Source organism: Nannobrachium achirus (genome assembly GCF_963921795.1).
Source record: "Nannobrachium achirus genome assembly, chromosome: 22".
Lineage (NCBI taxonomy): Eukaryota > Metazoa > Chordata > Actinopteri > Myctophiformes > Myctophidae > Nannobrachium > Nannobrachium achirus.
Window position 1 is genome coordinate 7900576 of NC_137829.1, and position 18616 is coordinate 7919191.

The 18616-nt window shown below is 41.4% G+C and overlaps 1 protein-coding gene across 1 annotated transcript in view; it reads left to right on the top strand.

The window, feature by feature from the left end:
- Positions 1-4972: 4972 nt before the first annotated feature.
- gpr183a (G protein-coupled receptor 183a) overlaps positions 4973-18616 on the top strand; it is a gene marked incomplete at both ends in the record, with an annotated part of 29329 nt that continues 15685 nt past the window's right edge. Inside the window, 4 exons of the mRNA XM_080753544.1 lie at positions 4973-5330; positions 6035-6549; positions 7177-7324; positions 10727-10757. Of these exons, the coding sequence (XP_080609670.1) occupies positions 4973-5330; positions 6035-6549; positions 7177-7324; positions 10727-10757 (1052 nt within the window). The remainder of the gene's footprint in view (positions 5331-6034; positions 6550-7176; positions 7325-10726; positions 10758-18616) is intronic.

Consider the following 18616-nt stretch of genomic DNA (forward strand, 5'->3'; position numbering starts at 1 on the left):
ACCCTCTAGTGGCCTTGTGTTTTATAGCAATTGTTTACTGTACACCTGCATTTAGGAGTGCAAATTTAAAACATTGAAAAGATTAAAAAAGAAAACAAAATAATACAACAATTAATAAGAACGAGATAGGTGCAATTCTGGGAAATTGCAAGTGTGGTTGCACTGATGACGCGAGCGTGAGGATTCCGCTGGGAAATGTATTCCGTCTTGGCTTCCCAAGACAGTTATTCTTCATGTGGGAAACCATTTGCACTCTTGTAATTCAAGGGTTTGTACTAGAAAGTTCTCTTCTTGATGAATTCTGTCTTGCCATTTATATTACATATTATGATGTCACTCCTATCTGATTGGACATTATACTGTCCAATCAGAAAAGGCACAGAAAGTTGAGTTTTGGGGTTACAGAAAAGGTTACAAAACCGTCCATTGAACATGAAAGGTTAACAAAAACGTGGTTCCTTTAGCTGGCATAAAGGTTCTCGGACCTAGCAATATTGTGTTGCCTATAGCAACCACACTAACTAATTCCAAAATGTAATTATTAATGTCATAACAATAATTAATTAGTAGGCCTAAGTATAAAAAATATATTAACAAGTGTTAATCCAGTGATGCTAAATAATACCACAAAAAAAGAGTGCTCATGTTCCTATCTACAAGCATTTCCTCAACACGTTTCTTAACTGAATATCTAAAAAATAGCACAGCAAAACATTTTTTGATACGTCATGGCCAACATGAAACTGTGAGGAATGTTTTATGTATAAAATTAATCTTGGCAAAAAAACAAAAAAAAAACATCCCAAATTTGATTTGGCACATTTTGTGGTACCATGCTGGTGATTCCAGGCATGTTGTGGACACCAGAAGCCATCCCCACTTAGCCTCACAAACACACCACCGGTCGGTCCCCTAGCTTCTACCACAAGGGTGCCTTTAAAACGATATGCCTTCTGGGGTGTTCTTCTATGGACTGCAGTTGTGCCCATTGACTATCGTATACAGGGACGTGCTGGGCCCCTGATTCAGCCCGGGAAAAAGTTGTAGAGGCCCTCATTGCGCGCTATAGAGAGATCTCTCTCTATAGCGCTGCTGCTACTCAAAGATTTGCCATTTCAGATCATGACAAGTGACAAGCCAGTGGGCCAATTACATGAATTAGGCCTATATTTCCTTGTTGTCGGGTGGAAACCTTGTATGTCCAAAACCGTTTGTTTTGTATTTATCATTTAAAAAATGATTTAAACTAGTGAAAACAGCCGATCTACAAGCACACAACGCCTCGCGGTGCGAGGCGTTGTGTGCTTGTAGATCTGCTGTTTTCACTACTTTTGTGCAAACAGTTTAATTTTTACTTTTGTGCAAACAGTTAAATTTTTTCCTAATGGACCGGCCTGGACCGGCCGAGAATGAACCGGCCGTTCGGGAGTTGTCCCGCTTTTCCCAATGGCCAGCACGTCCCTGATCGTATAATTCCCTTCGAATCAGTTTGACCTCCCCTCCCTAGCCTTGCCCCTTCCCTCCCTCCCTGAGTCACACCAACCACAAAAGGTCACATTTCTGAGAAGTGACTTGCAGGCAAGTACCACGCTGCGTCGTCACTTTCAATTTCCCAAGACCTTTCATGTCACCCACCCATCAACTCACAAAACTGTGAGCGCTATGCCCAGTGCATTTTCACGGTTGACGTGTCAAATTCAGCCAATATAATCTAATACAGGCTATTCTTGGCTCTCTCACCTGTTTACATGATCTATTTAGCTACATACATAAGTGTACTTGATATATGTATACCGTACCTCACTGTACATTATGTTAGCAGCAAATGCCCTTGCTGCTAACAGTTCTCATGAGGGTGACTTACCTGTATAGGGTTTAACTTTATTTGTATTGCTGTTGTTTGTGCAGTCTTGCGGAACATGCCACACAAACATTTTGATGCTTATACCAGTACTGTATGAGTGAGTGACAAATCTTGATTGATTCTTGACATTTTCATTATTGCTATTAAGCTGTCAATGAATACAACATTCGTAATTAAAACTGATGTAATCCTTGCTGTTGGAATCAATGTATAATGGGTGGGGGACATTCCAGAAGTAGCTAATGAACCCCTGCACAGCATTTCATCCTGTGCTCCTGCAGACAGTATATTCTGAGAGAGCCTCAAGACTCCCAGTGAGAGTTCAAAAAGTGTTTTATTTTTTTTAGTTTTCAGCATACTGTCCGGATGGTGAGAGATGTTTAACTCTGTGCTCTAAATTAATGGAGCGTGAAATGCAGCCCTGAACTGCAGCAGGCTCCTAACCTGCAGGTGACATTGTCTGCATGGAAGTCGCATTGTGACCTAAGTGAGCTGTATCATAACCACATTTGACTGGTGACGATTAGTGACCTTTCGCTAGTCCAGAGCCATCCATTTCGATTACACCAAGCAGGAAGTGCAAAGCTTTATGGGTGAGCCAGCTGAAATTGTCTGGAGACAGTCCTTTTGCAGTCTATGCTGTAGTCTGACAGTAAAAACATGTGCACAAATGGAACCATTTTGTACACTCTCAGAGTTAGTGACTATACTGCATTCCTTCTTTCTTTATTTTTTTACCTTGTTTTTTTACCTTGTACATACAGTAACTTGTGTATACCTGCTACCTACCGGTATGTATACATTTACAAATCTTTTTTTGTTGTTCAATTCAATTCAATTCAATTTTATTAAAGTGTCAAATCATAACAAGTTATCTCAAGACACTTTACAAAGGCTAAAGAGCCATGAGAGAGAGAGAGAGAGAGGAGAGAGGGAGAAACAAGGGAGAGACAAGGGAAAGACACAAGGGGCACACGCACACATTTGCTGTTCCTTTCCAATGTTTTCTCCTTGCTCTCCCTCTCTCTGTTCCCTCCTTGTTTTCCCTGATAACTATGAATGATGGCCTGCACACAAAAAATAATTTCACCCACTTCGTCACCCCTGTAAACCTGTGATGATTTAGTGACAATAAAATGATTCTAATTCTTAGCTGTTTTCCAAGGCTGCCGTGATCATCACCCAGTGCCAAAAGTTTTACAAGCCTAGAATAATCCAATAAAAACCTAACAAAGAATGGGTCATTCATTTTATATGAACAATAAAGGTAAATACATGTTGACTGTGTTGGTAGAAAAGTGTTTTGTTTTATTCAAATCAAACAATAATGATAGATTATTGTTTGAAAAGAGATAATTGCCCACCCCTGGTGTAGCTACAGCATTTTACAAAACAAGATGCTCTGTAATTATTTATTTGTATATTCATTATTTTGTGTATTATAACAGTGACACGCCACCACTTTTCTGTAACTCTGTTTGCATCAGCAAAATTTCTCAGAAACTAAGGATTCTGAAGTGTTTTTCTGTTTAATTTGGTGGTTGGTGGTGGTTGAGAAATAGACGTGTCTTCGCACTGCCAATGTTTCATCCACACATCACAAGATTGTGACATTTTCCACAGCGCTATAGCAACACTTCCTCCTATATCTCCCATCAGATCCACCTTGGGCCTTACACGGAATACACGCACCTTCATATCCACTGTGTGCATATCTTGTGAACCCACAGGCAACCTTATAAAACCACAGACTTTATCGCTCACACTTTTACTGTAACCTTTCTTTTCTGAAACAAGCAGCTCAACATTTCTGTGTAACAGTCCAACTGCGATATGGGTTTGGTTGATTGAAAAGAAAGATACTTTTATGTGCATTCCCTTGGTGCGTGCGTGCGTGCGTGCGTGCGTGCGTGCGTGCGTGCGCGCGCGTGCGTGCGTGCGTGCGTGTGTGTGTGTGTGTGTGTGTGTGTGTGTGTGTGTGTGTGTGTGCGTGTGCGTGTGCGTGTGTGCGTGTGCGTGCCTGACACACAGGTCACTACTTTTCTGTTCTGTTGTATGGATTATCTGGTAAGCTGTACAAGTTTGATAATTATTATTATTTATTTTATTTTATGTTTTATTTTATTATTATTTGGGGTCTGTATATACTGTATATTCACAGATCACCACATTATTGTAAACAACAGCAAAAGTGAGTACCGTGAATTGCCAAAAAATCCCTTTTGGGTCACCTAAATCAGGGTTCATTCTCCAGGGAGAAGTTGGGTATAAGTTTCATGGCAATCCACCCATTTCATATTGAGATAGGCCTATTGTACACAACCATATATTGTTTGTCAAAAGGAGGCGCCAGAGGGAAGGCCATGGGGCAGCCAAAAGCATGGAACCATAAGAGCCTCCACTCATTTCATGGCAAACCAACCAGTAGTTTTAAAGGTTATGTTTGGGACCAAAGTATTGGAAGGACGAGTGGACGACTGACCAACAGGCTGGTGGACTGATCGACCGACACAGCCATCCTCAGAGCCCCACGCTAGGGTAGCTCAAAAGCAATTACTACCTACAGTAAATATAGAAATTAAATTATAAGATTAAGCATAGATATTTATAAAGGTAAATAAAGGCTCAAGTTTGTGTGAAAAGACTGGTACAAGTGTGTTAAATGTAATGTCATATCTAAACTGTGTAAAAAAAGAGCCTCTCCTTATCTGTATCTACAATATCTTACAAAAGCACGCTATGTGTCACACATCAGATGTTATGTGCGGGGGTGGCAATGGCATTTGACACACTTTAAAATCATTTCAGGTGCCTCACGCCCTCCAGCTCAATTCAGCATCAACACTGACACATGTAACAAAAGAACACAAACAGTGCAGCACCATAGCACCTCTCGTGAAGTGCAGCACCTACAGTATATCTCTTGTGAGTATTGTAATATTACACAATGATCATACACAATCTTACATTACAGATTGCCACAGTAGGCCAACTCCTTTTCAGCTTCTTATATACTGTACAGCTGTGCTGTTTTCACTTCCCTTCCTCTCTTCAGTAGGTATGCATTTGCATTTACAGAGATTTTCCTTTTCTTAAATGACAGGAGAAATGGCTGGAGACAACATCACACTGGAGTCCATCGATTCACGTCATCCTTTGACCAACGAGAGCAGCTGTGATGTGTTTGTCTACCAGAGTGCTGCGGTGGTCATCTTCCCCATCTTCTACTCTCTGGTGTTCCTCATCAGTGTCTGTGGCAACGGCCTGGTCCTCTATGTGATCTGCCAGAAGAGGCAAAAGTTCAACTCCACATCCATTTACCTGCTCAACCTGGCACTCTCTGACAGCCTGTTCACTCTGGCGCTGCCGGCCAGAATCATATACTACATTCGTCAGTTTGACTGGCCCTTTGGTGATATGCTCTGCAGGCTGACCAGCCTTCTCTTCTTTGCAAACACCTATGCAGGTAATGTTAATGTTTCTTTGCATTTTTCTCTGAAACTCTCTTTGTGTGCTTGTTTGCCATTGTAATGTTAGTATGCATTAAGGCTGGGCGATATTAGGAAAACCTTCGATATTCGATAACTTTGTTGAATACCTCGATATCGATATTACTCACGACATTAGTAAAAACAATTGCATTATATCGTTTTTAATATTTTTCTGTTTGCCTAACCCAGATAATGAATAGCATAACCATGCATGCACACTGCACAGTACACATAGAATAAAGAAATTAAATGTCTTATTTCCATTTTCCAGCAATGGTTTTATTGAAATAACCACACCTGGTTACAGATGGACTGCTTTTTTGCATGTGCTACGTGCATGCATAGTGTGTCAATTAATTGACACATACACCAATACTTCACTTCAAGCCGCCTTCGTCGATATGTACACCTCACATGCTGATACCTGGATATTGATATATTTTCGAAATATTGCCCAGCCTTAGTATGCATTGTACAGGGTGTCGCTCTCCATTCCGACATGTCGCCACTCCTTAAATTGACTTCTTATTGTCGGAGTGGCGACACTTCCATAGGGGTTACGTTTAGGGTAAGGGTTAGAGATAGGGTTAGTGTCGGAATGGAGACATGTCGGAAAGGAGACATGTCGGAGTGGCGGGGTTGTACAGTATATCACCAATTCTACCGTGTCTGTCAACAGGCATCGCCTTCATGACCTGTATCAGCCTGGACCGATACCTGGCCATGGTGCATCCAAACCGGCTGCAGTGTCTCCGGAGTGTGGGGGTGGTCCGGGGGGTCTGCGGCCTCGCGTGGGCCCTGGTGTCCCTGGAGACGGCCCCGCTGCTGTTCCGCGGCATGCTCCACGAGCGCCAGGGCAGACGCACCTGCATGGAGTACCTCAACTTCGAGGGGTCACCGGCCACCCCTTACCTCCTGCTCCTGGCCTGCACCGTCTCCTTCTTCTGCCCGCTGACGGTCATCCTGAGCTGCTACGCCAAGATCAACCTGAAACTTCGAGCCACGGCCAAGAAGAGCTCTCTCAGCGGTCGCTCGCGGAGGAGCCACAGGGCCAACACCATCATCCTCCTCATCCTCCTCACCTTCGTCGTGTGCTTCAGCCCGTACCATCTGAACGTGATGCAGTTCATGTTGAGGAAGATACACCATCGGCCCACCTGCCGGGAGCTGAGGGCTTTTAAAGTTTCCCTACAGGTAGGATCTGCAGTGGCTCACTAGAAAACTGGTTCTCAACCTTTTCAGGCTGTGACCCCCAACATAATTATATTTTAACTGGGCACCCTGACGAGCACAAAGAGTTGAGGAACTTGAGGCATTTACATTTTGTATAACACAGTTCTATTGTGAAAATATTTTCATAATTTCTGCCTCTAATATTTGACAATTTCGCCAATGTTTTATTTTTCATTTTAGAGGTATTAAAAAGGTCTTTATAAAAAAAGTCCTTATATTGTCCCTTTAGAAATGTGCAGATACCCTCTATACTCATAATAAACATAATTGTATGTTGGTTTGTTTACTGTTGAGTGAGAAAACAATGTTGCACATTAAGTTCATCATCTGGGGACCCCCAAAAATAATGTGGGGACCCCCCTAGTGGTCCCGACCCGCAGGTTGAGAACCACAGCACTAGAACAGTGGTTCTCAAAGTGGGGACCTCCCAGGGCCCTTGAAGGGGTTCCAGCAGGGGGTCCCCAGCAACATTGGTTAATATCATCAAAATCTAAAAGCTCACAACACGTCACTTGTAGAGCTTGTGAGCTAGTAGATCTGCATTTTTGAAAGGTTTTGAATAATTCTAATAATTATTTTCCCCTGCAGGTGACAGTTTCATTTATGAACATCAACTCCTGCTTGGATCCAGTCATCTACTTCTTTGCCATTAAGACCTATAAGCAGAGGGTGTTGAGACTGTTTAAGGGCTATCTGTCTCCCTCCAGTGCCTCCCCCAAGAACACCACAGACAACAGTAGCAGCAACACCTGAGAGCACGCACGTGCACACATACACTTCAAAGGGGGCTTGAGCCCCTGCCCTTTTATTTATTAAAAAGTGCCCTCTCTAGAGCATGAATGCAGTTTTTACAATCGTGAAAGAAACTGATTATGCTTAGTTCAGTGTGGTATCAAGCACCTATAGCAGACCTATAGCAGACCTCCAAGCTCACAACGCGTCGCAGCGGTCGGCTATTTTCGATACAGTATTTTCACCAAAGGGCCCTTTTCGAAATTTCAACCCCTGCCTCTCTAACATTCTCTGCCAGTCCCTGCCTGAGAGAAGCACCGCGGCTGAACTCCACAGGAAAAATGCATGGACTATGGCCTTGAAGACAGGCCTGGCTTATTCCAAGGCACGCTGAATGTGCCGTTTTATTTTTGATTGGGGTTTGTAGACAATTTTGCTACAATCGTACACAGTGGTCAGTCAGACAAACATTTAGTTTTCGAGTTGAACACAGTAATGGCTTACATATACAGTAGATGTCTATTCTATTGCATTTTAATGTAGGTGTGTATATCGTATGTTATTTTGTTGTTTCTAAAAATAGACCTTTTTTTTTTGCTCAAACTGGGACAATATGTACACATTATGTAAATAGGCTACTGACAGGGAGTCAGAGATGGGTAGTATTTTGAAATAAGTATTTTTTCTTTGTCATTTTATATTTATCTTTTGTCATTTGTATTTTGCTGAAATAAATAAGATGTAATTTGTTTCAAGATATTTTCAGATCTTGTATTTTCTGTATTTAAATACATAAAATATACAGTATGTTATGTAATTGTATTCTCAAATTGATACATTTTAAACATTACACAGGTTTATATTGTGGAATAAATAAATAAAACACTTCTACTCCTCCTCTACGCCTTGATTCGTTTATCCAACAAATTAAACCACAAATGAGAGGCAGAGTTCATGTCACCTTGCCACAACTGGTGAAAGAAGCCTCATGAAAATGTTCTCATGCATTAAAGATAGTTTACTTTTGTGATAACTACATTACTGCAAAACCCATAAATGGTTGGACAAGCTTAGTATCAGTATCAGTATCCTGTTGTCAGTATAATGGTTCTGCCTGGTGTCAGTAGATGTCAATATCTAGGTCAGTATCCTGGTCAGTATCCTGGTCTGTATCCTAGCTGGTGTCAGCATCCTGGTCAGTATCCTGGTCAGTATCCTGCTCAATTTCCTGGTGTCAGTATCCTGACCCACTGACACCAGGATACTATCCAGGATATTGATCAGGATATCCTGGTGTCAGCATCTTTGTCAATATCCTGGTGTCAATATCCTGGTTTCAGTATCCTGATCAATATCCTGGTTAGTATCCTGGTGTCAGTATCATGGTGTCAGTATCCTGGTGTCAGTATCATGGTGTCAGTATCCTGGTGTCAGTATCATGGTCAGTATCCTGGTGTCAGTATCATGGTGTTAGTATCCTGGTGTCAGTATCATGGTCATTATCCTGGTTTCAGTATCATGGTCATTATCCTGGTGTCAGTATCCTGGTGTCAGTATCATGGTCATTATCCTGGTTTCTGTGAAGTACGGTACATACGTAGAGTCAGCTCTAGGATTGTGTATTCAGTCTCATGCCATAGTTCTTGTCTAGTTTTCGACGATCTCAGACCTGCGCTCTCAAACATGGTACATTTTGTCTGCCTGCTGCAAACACCATGAAAAACACTCTACTTGTATGATCAATGTATTCTCAGAAATTCTGACATAGGCAATTCATTTAATATATATATATTTTTTGTATGTATTGTGATGCCTTTTTTCACCCAGTATAAGCAATTGCCAGGGACCAGATTGTAAGCATTGCCAGGGATGACATTCAGCATTTTGTTTGCCTCTGACCTATTGAGGATGTCTACTTGGCAGCGAAACGTGCTTTCAACAGTGTATTTGTGAAAGCTTTTTGGCCATTAAATGAGGTTGCCTACAATAATGAATTGGTTGTTTTTCATTTGGTGTAGAAATGAATTTGTGGGGAAAGGCAAGCGTAAACAATTAGAACCCAGCAAAGCATGTAATTGGATGTCATTAGATTCTATTTGGACACAATAAATACCTCTTATTTTCAAAGAGGGATAGACCGTGATGCTTAAAAGTCAGACTTATAATTATTTACCATCAAACACGGCTTCCTGAATATCAGCATAAAGGATTGTGATTCATATTTTTTCATTCATTATTTTCTATATATATATATTTTTTTTTTTTTCCAACTGTCTGTATTAATGTTTTTTTTTTTCTTTTTGCTTAGTACTGTGGTTTATTTGTCTGTCATTTAATGTTGTATGAACTGAGAAAAAGGGACCCCAATTTAAACAAGCCCCAAAGCTTTCTTTATCCTTTTAGTTAACCTTGTATCAGTGAACTGTACTGTGCCTTTCCTATGCAAACTTCTAATAAAGTATTCACTATTCAATTAATCAATCAATTTATGTGATGAGTCCTCGGTTCACGTTAATCCATCTGTGCTGTCACAGGCCCACCAATCTACATGAAATAAATCAACAAATAAAATGATAATGATGATAATCTGTGATTTGTGGGGGTAATTAAACAGCATATTGCACGCACACACTATCAAATATTCCACGTCCCCACAGATGTTTGTCTGGGAAAAGATGTAGAAACCGTGGCTCTGCAGGAGTCTAGCCATAGCTGTATGTTAGAGGGTGGTCTGTGTCTATTTGTGTGTCCGGAGCTAATCTCACAAACAACCGCTGGGTGGTCCGGTCCGATTAGCAGTCAGCACCCAATGTCTTGTGCACACTGCCAGTAGGCCAGAGAGGTACATCCACTAATGTTTCTTTCACACAGACTTTATATATTTTGGAATATTTAACTTTATTTCAATTTACTTTTATCATAGACTAACTAACAGTTTTTGTTTGTTAGATTATTGTTATTATCATTATTGTAGTTGTGATTATTCAGTATTATACAACAGGTAGTTCCGACGAAGCAATCTGATTGGTTGAAATAGCTTCTACTATTTTTAGCGCTGCATATACAGAACTCACCTTCGGCTCGTTCCTGCAGCAATGCAGGTGCATGTGCCAATATTCATGATAACCCACACCCTCTTGTGTAACATTGCTTAATTATTTGGCATTATTAGTTGTATTAGTTTGATAGATTACTGGTTAATTCGATGCTGATGTCATAGATGACTGACATCACAGGCTGGCCACATGAAAGTCTGAGATCCTCCTTTCCCATGTGGATACCGAGATCCACATGATTTGTTTTTGAATACACATTTACTCTACATATCACCAACGAGAGTGGGTGTGTATGCATTGTACATGAAACCTCACCACTTCCTCACCCATTTGTCCTACTCCTCACACAGGCCCCGTTCCTGCTCACTTCCACATCTTGTGGTGTGGCTGCTGCATGGTCTAAGCAGGTGCATGGTGTCAGTTACAGTGCACTATATCTCTGAGCCCCATCTCTAAATTTAACCCTGAACACATCCTGAGTGGGCGGAAACAGTTTTTCCAGTACTTAAAGTAATGTGTATGAAAACAGTTGTGATGTGGTTGTACTGGAGATGAGTTCACTGCAGAAATTTGCTAACATAAATTAAAAATATATAATGTACCATAAGTCATTATTACATTATTTACTGAAGATTTTAAAGATTATAAAAGAATGTGTTTTGGAAAGATTGTCCTCATGGCAGCGCTATAACAGGCCAATGTGAAAAATGGGGCAGAGGTTCTGAATTGGCATCCAGGGAGTGTATTATGTGCACAGTATGGCAGCAGCCGGGCCAACGGTGCTGGAGATAAGCTGGTAACAGACGGACACAAACACACACAGACGGACAGGGTGCAAAACATCGTCTCGGTCAAACTTGGCGGAGACAACAAGTTGACACACACAGTTTAAGAATGTATTCATGTCCACGCACAGGGAAAGCATACAGGTAACACAAATATTCTAGACGCAGTATAGGTTACAGCAGTGGTTTTCAACTTGTTGTGGTACATGTACAACAGGTAGTATTTGAGCCCCCCTCTGGTGGTACGCAGAGGAGTCTCCCAAATAAGAAGAAAAAATACAAAAGTGTAGTGAAATATTTATATTATACTACAGAACTTGGTAGTTCTGACCAAGCACTTGGTTGAAAAAGGCTCTCAATGTATGTCTCAATGTACAGTATGTCTCAATGTCGTGTCTCAATGTCTGTCTCAATGTTCGTCTCAGTGTCTGCTTCATTGTGTGACAACTGCAGGAGTTTAAGGAGTAGTTCACAAAAATAAATTTCTATCAGTTGCACACTCCATGAAGCTTTGAATTCATGGTGATGTTTTTGTTTTTGTTGCATTCCTAAGCCAATAATTTGATTATTATGGTGGTACATGGAGAGACAGATATTCTCTGAGGTGGTACTTGGTGTAAAAAGGTTGAGAACCACTGGGTTACAGTAGGCCTATAGTACACAGAAGTTGCAAATGCATCTACTGCACCTACCGGTACTACATTGACGATGGTAGTTACGGAGCAGTTTAACGTCATACCCAGGACACACTGTCATGACCCGGCCTAGGGGCCTACCCAGTCCCCAAACCCAGCCACACACACACACACACACACACACACACACACACACACACACACACACACACATGCTGCAAACACCATGAAAAACACTCTACTTGTATGATCAATGTATTCTCAGAAATTCTGACATAGGCAATTCATTTAATATATATATATTTTTTGTATGTATTGTGATGCCTTTTTTCACCCAGTATAAGCAATTGCCAGGGACCAGATTGTAAGCATTGCCAGGGATGACATTCAGCATTTTGTTTGCCTCTGACCTATTGAGGATGTCTACTTGGCAGCGAAACGTGCTTTCAACAGTGTATTTGTGAAAGCTTTTTGGCCATTAAATGAGGTTGCCTACAATAATGAATTGGTTGTTTTTCATTTGGTGTAGAAATGAATTTGTGGGGAAAGGCAAGCGTAAACAATTAGAACCCAGCAAAGCATGTAATTGGATGTCATTAGATTCTATTTGGACACAATAAATACCTCTTATTTTCAAAGAGGGATAGACCGTGATGCTTAAAAGTCAGACTTATAATTATTTACCATCAAACACGGCTTCCTGAATATCAGCATAAAGGATTGTGATTCATATTTTTTCATTCATTATTTTCTATATATATATATTTTTTTTTTTTTCCAACTGTCTGTATTAATGTTTTTTTTTTTCTTTTTGCTTAGTACTGTGGTTTATTTGTCTGTCATTTAATGTTGTATGAACTGAGAAAAAGGGACCCCAATTTAAACAAGCCCCAAAGCTTTCTTTATCCTTTTAGTTAACCTTGTATCAGTGAACTGTACTGTGCCTTTCCTATGCAAACTTCTAATAAAGTATTCACTATTCAATTAATCAATCAATTTATGTGATGAGTCCTCGGTTCACGTTAATCCATCTGTGCTGTCACAGGCCCACCAATCTACATGAAATAAATCAACAAATAAAATGATAATGATGATAATCTGTGATTTGTGGGGGTAATTAAACAGCATATTGCACGCACACACTATCAAATATTCCACGTCCCCACAGATGTTTGTCTGGGAAAAGATGTAGAAACCGTGGCTCTGCAGGAGTCTAGCCATAGCTTGTACACACACACACACACACACACACACAGGAGAAATGGTACAATAAAAGGAATATCCTGCAAAATGCAGAAAAGTTGGAAGGTATAACACACACACACGCGTGCGTGCATGCATGCACGCAAGCACGCACACACGAACACGCATACACACACGCGCGCGCGCGCACACGCACGCAAGCAAGCACACGCGAACACTGTGTATGTGGATAGCTAATAGTTCACTGCCAAATCAGAATGCGTACCACAGCAATAGTGTGTATCTTTGTCCATCTGTAACTCCACGTTCAGCAGTTGTTCAAAAAACATAATAGAAAAATCAATAACGCATCTGCCTTGCTGACCATCTACTTTTCCACCTTCAGATATGTCTCTACTTCTCATAATCACAAAATGTTTAAAGATTTCCCCCAAATATTGGCCTTTAGGCGGTGCAGGGCCAGGCTACTGTGCACTAGGGACGTGTGGGCACTTGGAGAGGTGGGTACCTGGACAACTGGGTACTAGGGACATGTGGGCAAGTGTGCAAGGACTGACAGATACAGATCTCCATATATGGCCATATTAGTTGGATCACTGCTGCAACGTAGCTGTGAGCGCATGCAAAGCGGGCGTGATCTCTAGATGTGAGCGGCCAGAAGGGCCGCAAACTTATAGTCTCTCTTAACGCTGCACAAGTGCACATCTTCTTTCACACCTCTACTCTTTTCCCTCATTGTATCGTTCTCCTCTCTCTCTCTCTCTCTGTCTCTTTGTCTCTCTCTCTCTCTCTCTCTTTCTCCCTAGTTATATGTATTTGAAAAAGGCACCTGCCACTGAACCGAGATAGTAGAGGCACTACTATACTGCCATCCGGTGTCTTACTGACGTTACAACACAAGGACCAGTACCTCACTGCAAAAAGAGAAAAAAGAAACTGCAGTACTTGTCTCCTGCCAGCAGGTGGAACTATTTATTCATGTCCCCCCCCCCACCACCACTATTATACAGAAGTGAAATGAATATGGTACATGATGAACACGAGGAATGTGATCACTACCAATATTGTGTTTCAAATCAACCTACTGTCATCCAAAACTAAATCATTATTATAATTTAGAGAAGCCAATTCTTATTTCTACCTCCTTTTTCTCCCCAATTTCCTCCCCACACACATTTATGTTGTGTTGTCACTGCTTTTGCATTCTACTGACTCACCTGCCAGTGAAGAGTCCCCACCTGGGGTCCCCAGATGAGGCGAGTGTGAGGCGAATGCGAGGCGTTGTGAGCTTTTAGATCTGCTGCTTTTCAGGATGTTCAGATATAATTGTTTGGGGGGCGTCCCCAGTTCACATTTGATTATTTTGGGGGGTCGCAGCCTGAAAAGGTTGAGAACTACTGGCCTACCATACTGTAATAAAAGATGCAGAGACTGTATAGAAGGATGTTTGTATTGAAACAGATAAAGTGTAAACAGTATGAAGAATATGGTAATCATGAATCTGTTACTCAACCTTTGAGTTTTGAAGAAGTCAGTGAAAACAACCACAGAACAGAGGGAAGTTTCCTGCACTTCTGTTGAAATCTTATCGTACCCGCCTCACCACAGCCATGTCCTCTCCACAAGTGTTAGCGTATCATCTTGCTGCCATGTTGCTAGTACATTATACAGGGATTTGTCAACAACTATACCGTAAAATACAATTCAGTATACGTACCCAGAAATCATGATAGATTTAGATGAGTAAGCGGCACACAATCAAACTTGTGTGCCATTATTACCATGGCTGCAAAACGGTATTGTTTCCATGTGGAATCTGTTCCTTGAATGAACAGTAGCCTGCAACTGAGATACTGAGGACAGGTTTTCATCTTGTTACGTTATTCAGAATGTATACCCTATATCGTTATTGTACAAATAACCAATCACTTTATAGACTAGTTGTCATCAATCCTTAGATATGAGAATAAACATATTGTAGATGTTAGTAGGCTATATTATTTGAACACAATTATTAATCTTCTTTCGTGTATCATCGTCCTTGATGATTGGTTGGCGACATTTTATTTCATAAGGTTTCTTGTTACTTAGGGGAGGCCAACAATTATTAATAACAGCACAATAAAAGTGACTTCTGTTATCTTGTCTTGTCTTAAACAGTTGCTGCTTAACACATGCAATCGCACATCAACAACGTTTCTCATCTTTCACACATCAGTACATTTCAACACTGCTCAAGAGGATGTCCTTTTGAAGTTTCTCCTTCATAACTTCCTATCCTATGTGCAGGATGTTCAACAGCAACTGTCTGTGAATGTCACTAATGTCACACATAAAATCCCCGGAAGAGTTAAATGAACATGGAGGATTTTGCTGTGCATATAGGAGCACTAAGCCCCCCCACCCCTCATTTCTACAGTATGGGCACAAAATGTTTGTCATTGCTGACCCGTTTATCCTTTAGAGCTGCTCAAAAACTCTACATAGCTTACTAAAATGTACTTTCAAAACTACTTTTAAGTGGAAACCGGTATAACATACTGCACACCAATTAGAGAACAAGGGTTGTGAGTGACTGTTCTATAGATTTAGCCGCTCTGTGTCCTATTAATAGCCTTGGCAGAACCCCATGCCTGTTGTCATTAGCCCAGGGTGTGACCTGAGTTCCAGTGAGTCAGCCCCACAAGGTTAGGCCTTGAGGAAGTTAGAGCTCTTCCCCTACCACAAAACTGGGTTTGTTGTTAAAGACACAACAATAGTTGTAAGTGTGTGGTGGGTGCCATGAATAGAAAATGCAATGTAGAAAGGCCAGAACCCACTTTAACCTTTGAGATGGAACAAAGGATGGAAACAGGGAGGTTGCTATGGTTCTAATTTGCTTCCTTTTTATATAGAGGGATTACTCTCGTCATCTTGAATTCTTATGGGACGTGACACTGACAGATAGATACGTTTGTAATGTGGGCTACTATGGGAGCAATAGAGACAGCTGTGTCTCTGGGTTATGTTGGCCGGTGGCCTTGTTTGGTTATACGTTATTTTTAGCACATCTTCAATTTTTACAGGTTTGAATGAGAAAGTGTATTTTTTAGCACCTAGTTTCTTATAGTGAGCTTGGATGTGGTCAGAACCATAAAGACCGGAACAGGGTGGCAAGTGGTGATGGTGGTGAAAAAAACTGTTAAAACAGTTTGACACCACCAGCTTGTTGGTAATGAGTAAGCCATTTGAAATAATGCAGTTTGTGCTTTTTGTTTGGAGTTTGTTGATTTAGTGCCTCCAACAGTTTTTGTGGTTGGCTTTTGTTTGCCTCAATGTTCTAATTTAAACATTTTCTAATTTACATTTTTGATCCATAACGCTTTTGGATATGTTCGCATGCATCCTTTAATGGCATGCAGTATGGACATTTTGAATTAGATTAACCAGATTTTATAATAGCAATTACAATCCGAAAACTAAACACATGCTCTCAAAGTCAGCACCTAGCAGAAAGTTCAAGGTCAGAATAAGTGACATTAACATTTGGTCAGACAACAACAGGGTGCACAAGCTATGTAGTAATCACATGACTGTGTTACACTCAGTAAATTCCTATCAGCGATTCCAAAACGTAACTGTCGGATGGATAATACATACATGTGTGGCGGAGAGAGTCGCAGCCCCAGCCTGAAGCCTCAAAAGTCTAGTATCTGCTCTCATTCCATAGGGATATCCCTTTGGAGTGATGGTTAAGATATTGGACTTTCACGCGGGAGACCCGGGTTCGAAGCCGGGTGGGGAGGTTCGGATCACCTCCGTTACATTGGTGCCGTGACCCGGATTCGGGCTTCCCTGTAGGAGGAGGTCAAAGGGGGGTGAGTGTGGCGGAGAGAGTCGCAGCCCCAGCCTGAAGCCTCAAAAGTCTAGTATCTGCTCTCTTGGAGTGATGGTTAAGATATTGGACTTACACGCGGGAGACCCGGGTTCAAAGCCGGGTGGGGAGGTTCGGATCACCTCCGTTACACATGGATAATAATAATAATGAATAAAAAAGTACAAAGAATAATGAAAAATAAAAGTAATCCTCATTTACATACCTCAAAGCATTTAATCGGAATATAACGTTTGACATGCACAAAGTGGTTTTGCCTCTTATTTCTGTCAATTTTCTTGATGGACTCACACCGTGTCCTCGGCTATTTGCGTTTCTGCGTTCCAGCAAATGGTAAAATCTCAATATTATGACGTCCCATTAGTTCGACTAAGGGTTAGGGTTAGGTTTAGGCATAGTTTTACTGAGGTTAGGGTAAGGATATACAGTCCAAGAGGAGAGGAGCAAGAAGAACTCCAACGATGTCAATTGTGAATGTATATGTCACGGTTAGATAGAGAAACGGTTAGATAGAGAAACGGAGCGCTCGTCGTGCGTCGCGGGGCGGAACAAACGAGTCGCAAACGAGTGACGTCAGCCCCTCACTAGTGAACGGCTGTTGCCGCCATCTGGTGGTGATTGGTGTGTGGTGAACGACAAAACAAGTGCTCTTACCATGATCTCACTGAGTTACCCAAACTGACTGTAACATATACACTAAAAGGGCCAATAAAGCTGTGTTATGCTGACTATGATATATAATTACTTTAATTTTAAATTATTAACATGCAACGATAAATACAGGTTTATAAATGATTTCAAATATAAGTGAACATGCAGCACATTAGTTGACATCCTTCGAGTCAATTCACACACCTAATGGTTCATCACTTTTGACTTTCAGGTGTAAAGTAGAGATTTGGATTCCGAGGGGATGGCACGTTGCCAAGTTTGAGACAGATCGGTCGGACGGACGCTGTCCAAGTCATGCCAGAGACAAATTTTGTGTGAAACGCACGCACGCACGCACGCACGCACGCACGCACGCACGCACGCACGCACGCACGCACACACACACACACACACACACACACACACACACACACACACACACACACACACACACACACACACACACACACACACACACACACACACACACACACACACACACACAGAGATTCCATGAATTCTAATATAAAGTATATAGATATACAGGTCAACTCTGTACAATAATACAGTTCTATTGTACCCGCTACCACTTGTTACAGCAGTACAAATGTGAAGCAAAGCTTGGTCTATCTGTGAAGTTGATGGGTTGGGTTGGTCAATCAGGGAATGTTGCCTCTGGTGATTACTAAAACTATTTGTGACCTAATAGTATTATATTAACCTAATTATTCAAGTCAACCCATGTTGAAGGAATAATCATGATGTGAAAAAGATATAGGCCTAGAAAACCAAGGGGGGCAGTCAGTAGTGCTGTTGCCTCACATCTAGAAGTTCCTGGGTTCGATTCCCGCCAGGGGCGCTGTGGGCGCTGGGGCGTGTTCTCTCTGGTTGGAATAACGTATTCCTTCCACGTGCTACGTTCAACCAGGGAAACTCCCCCTGTCGGGTGAAAAGAAGCAACTTGGACTCCTAATGCATAGAAGGAAGCATGAGGTCAGTTTGTTGTCTACCCTGGTTGGCAGAGGGAGTGTAGCGCCCAGGATTACATTCAATAATTGACACCGGGTGAAAAATGGATTAAAGGGATAAAAA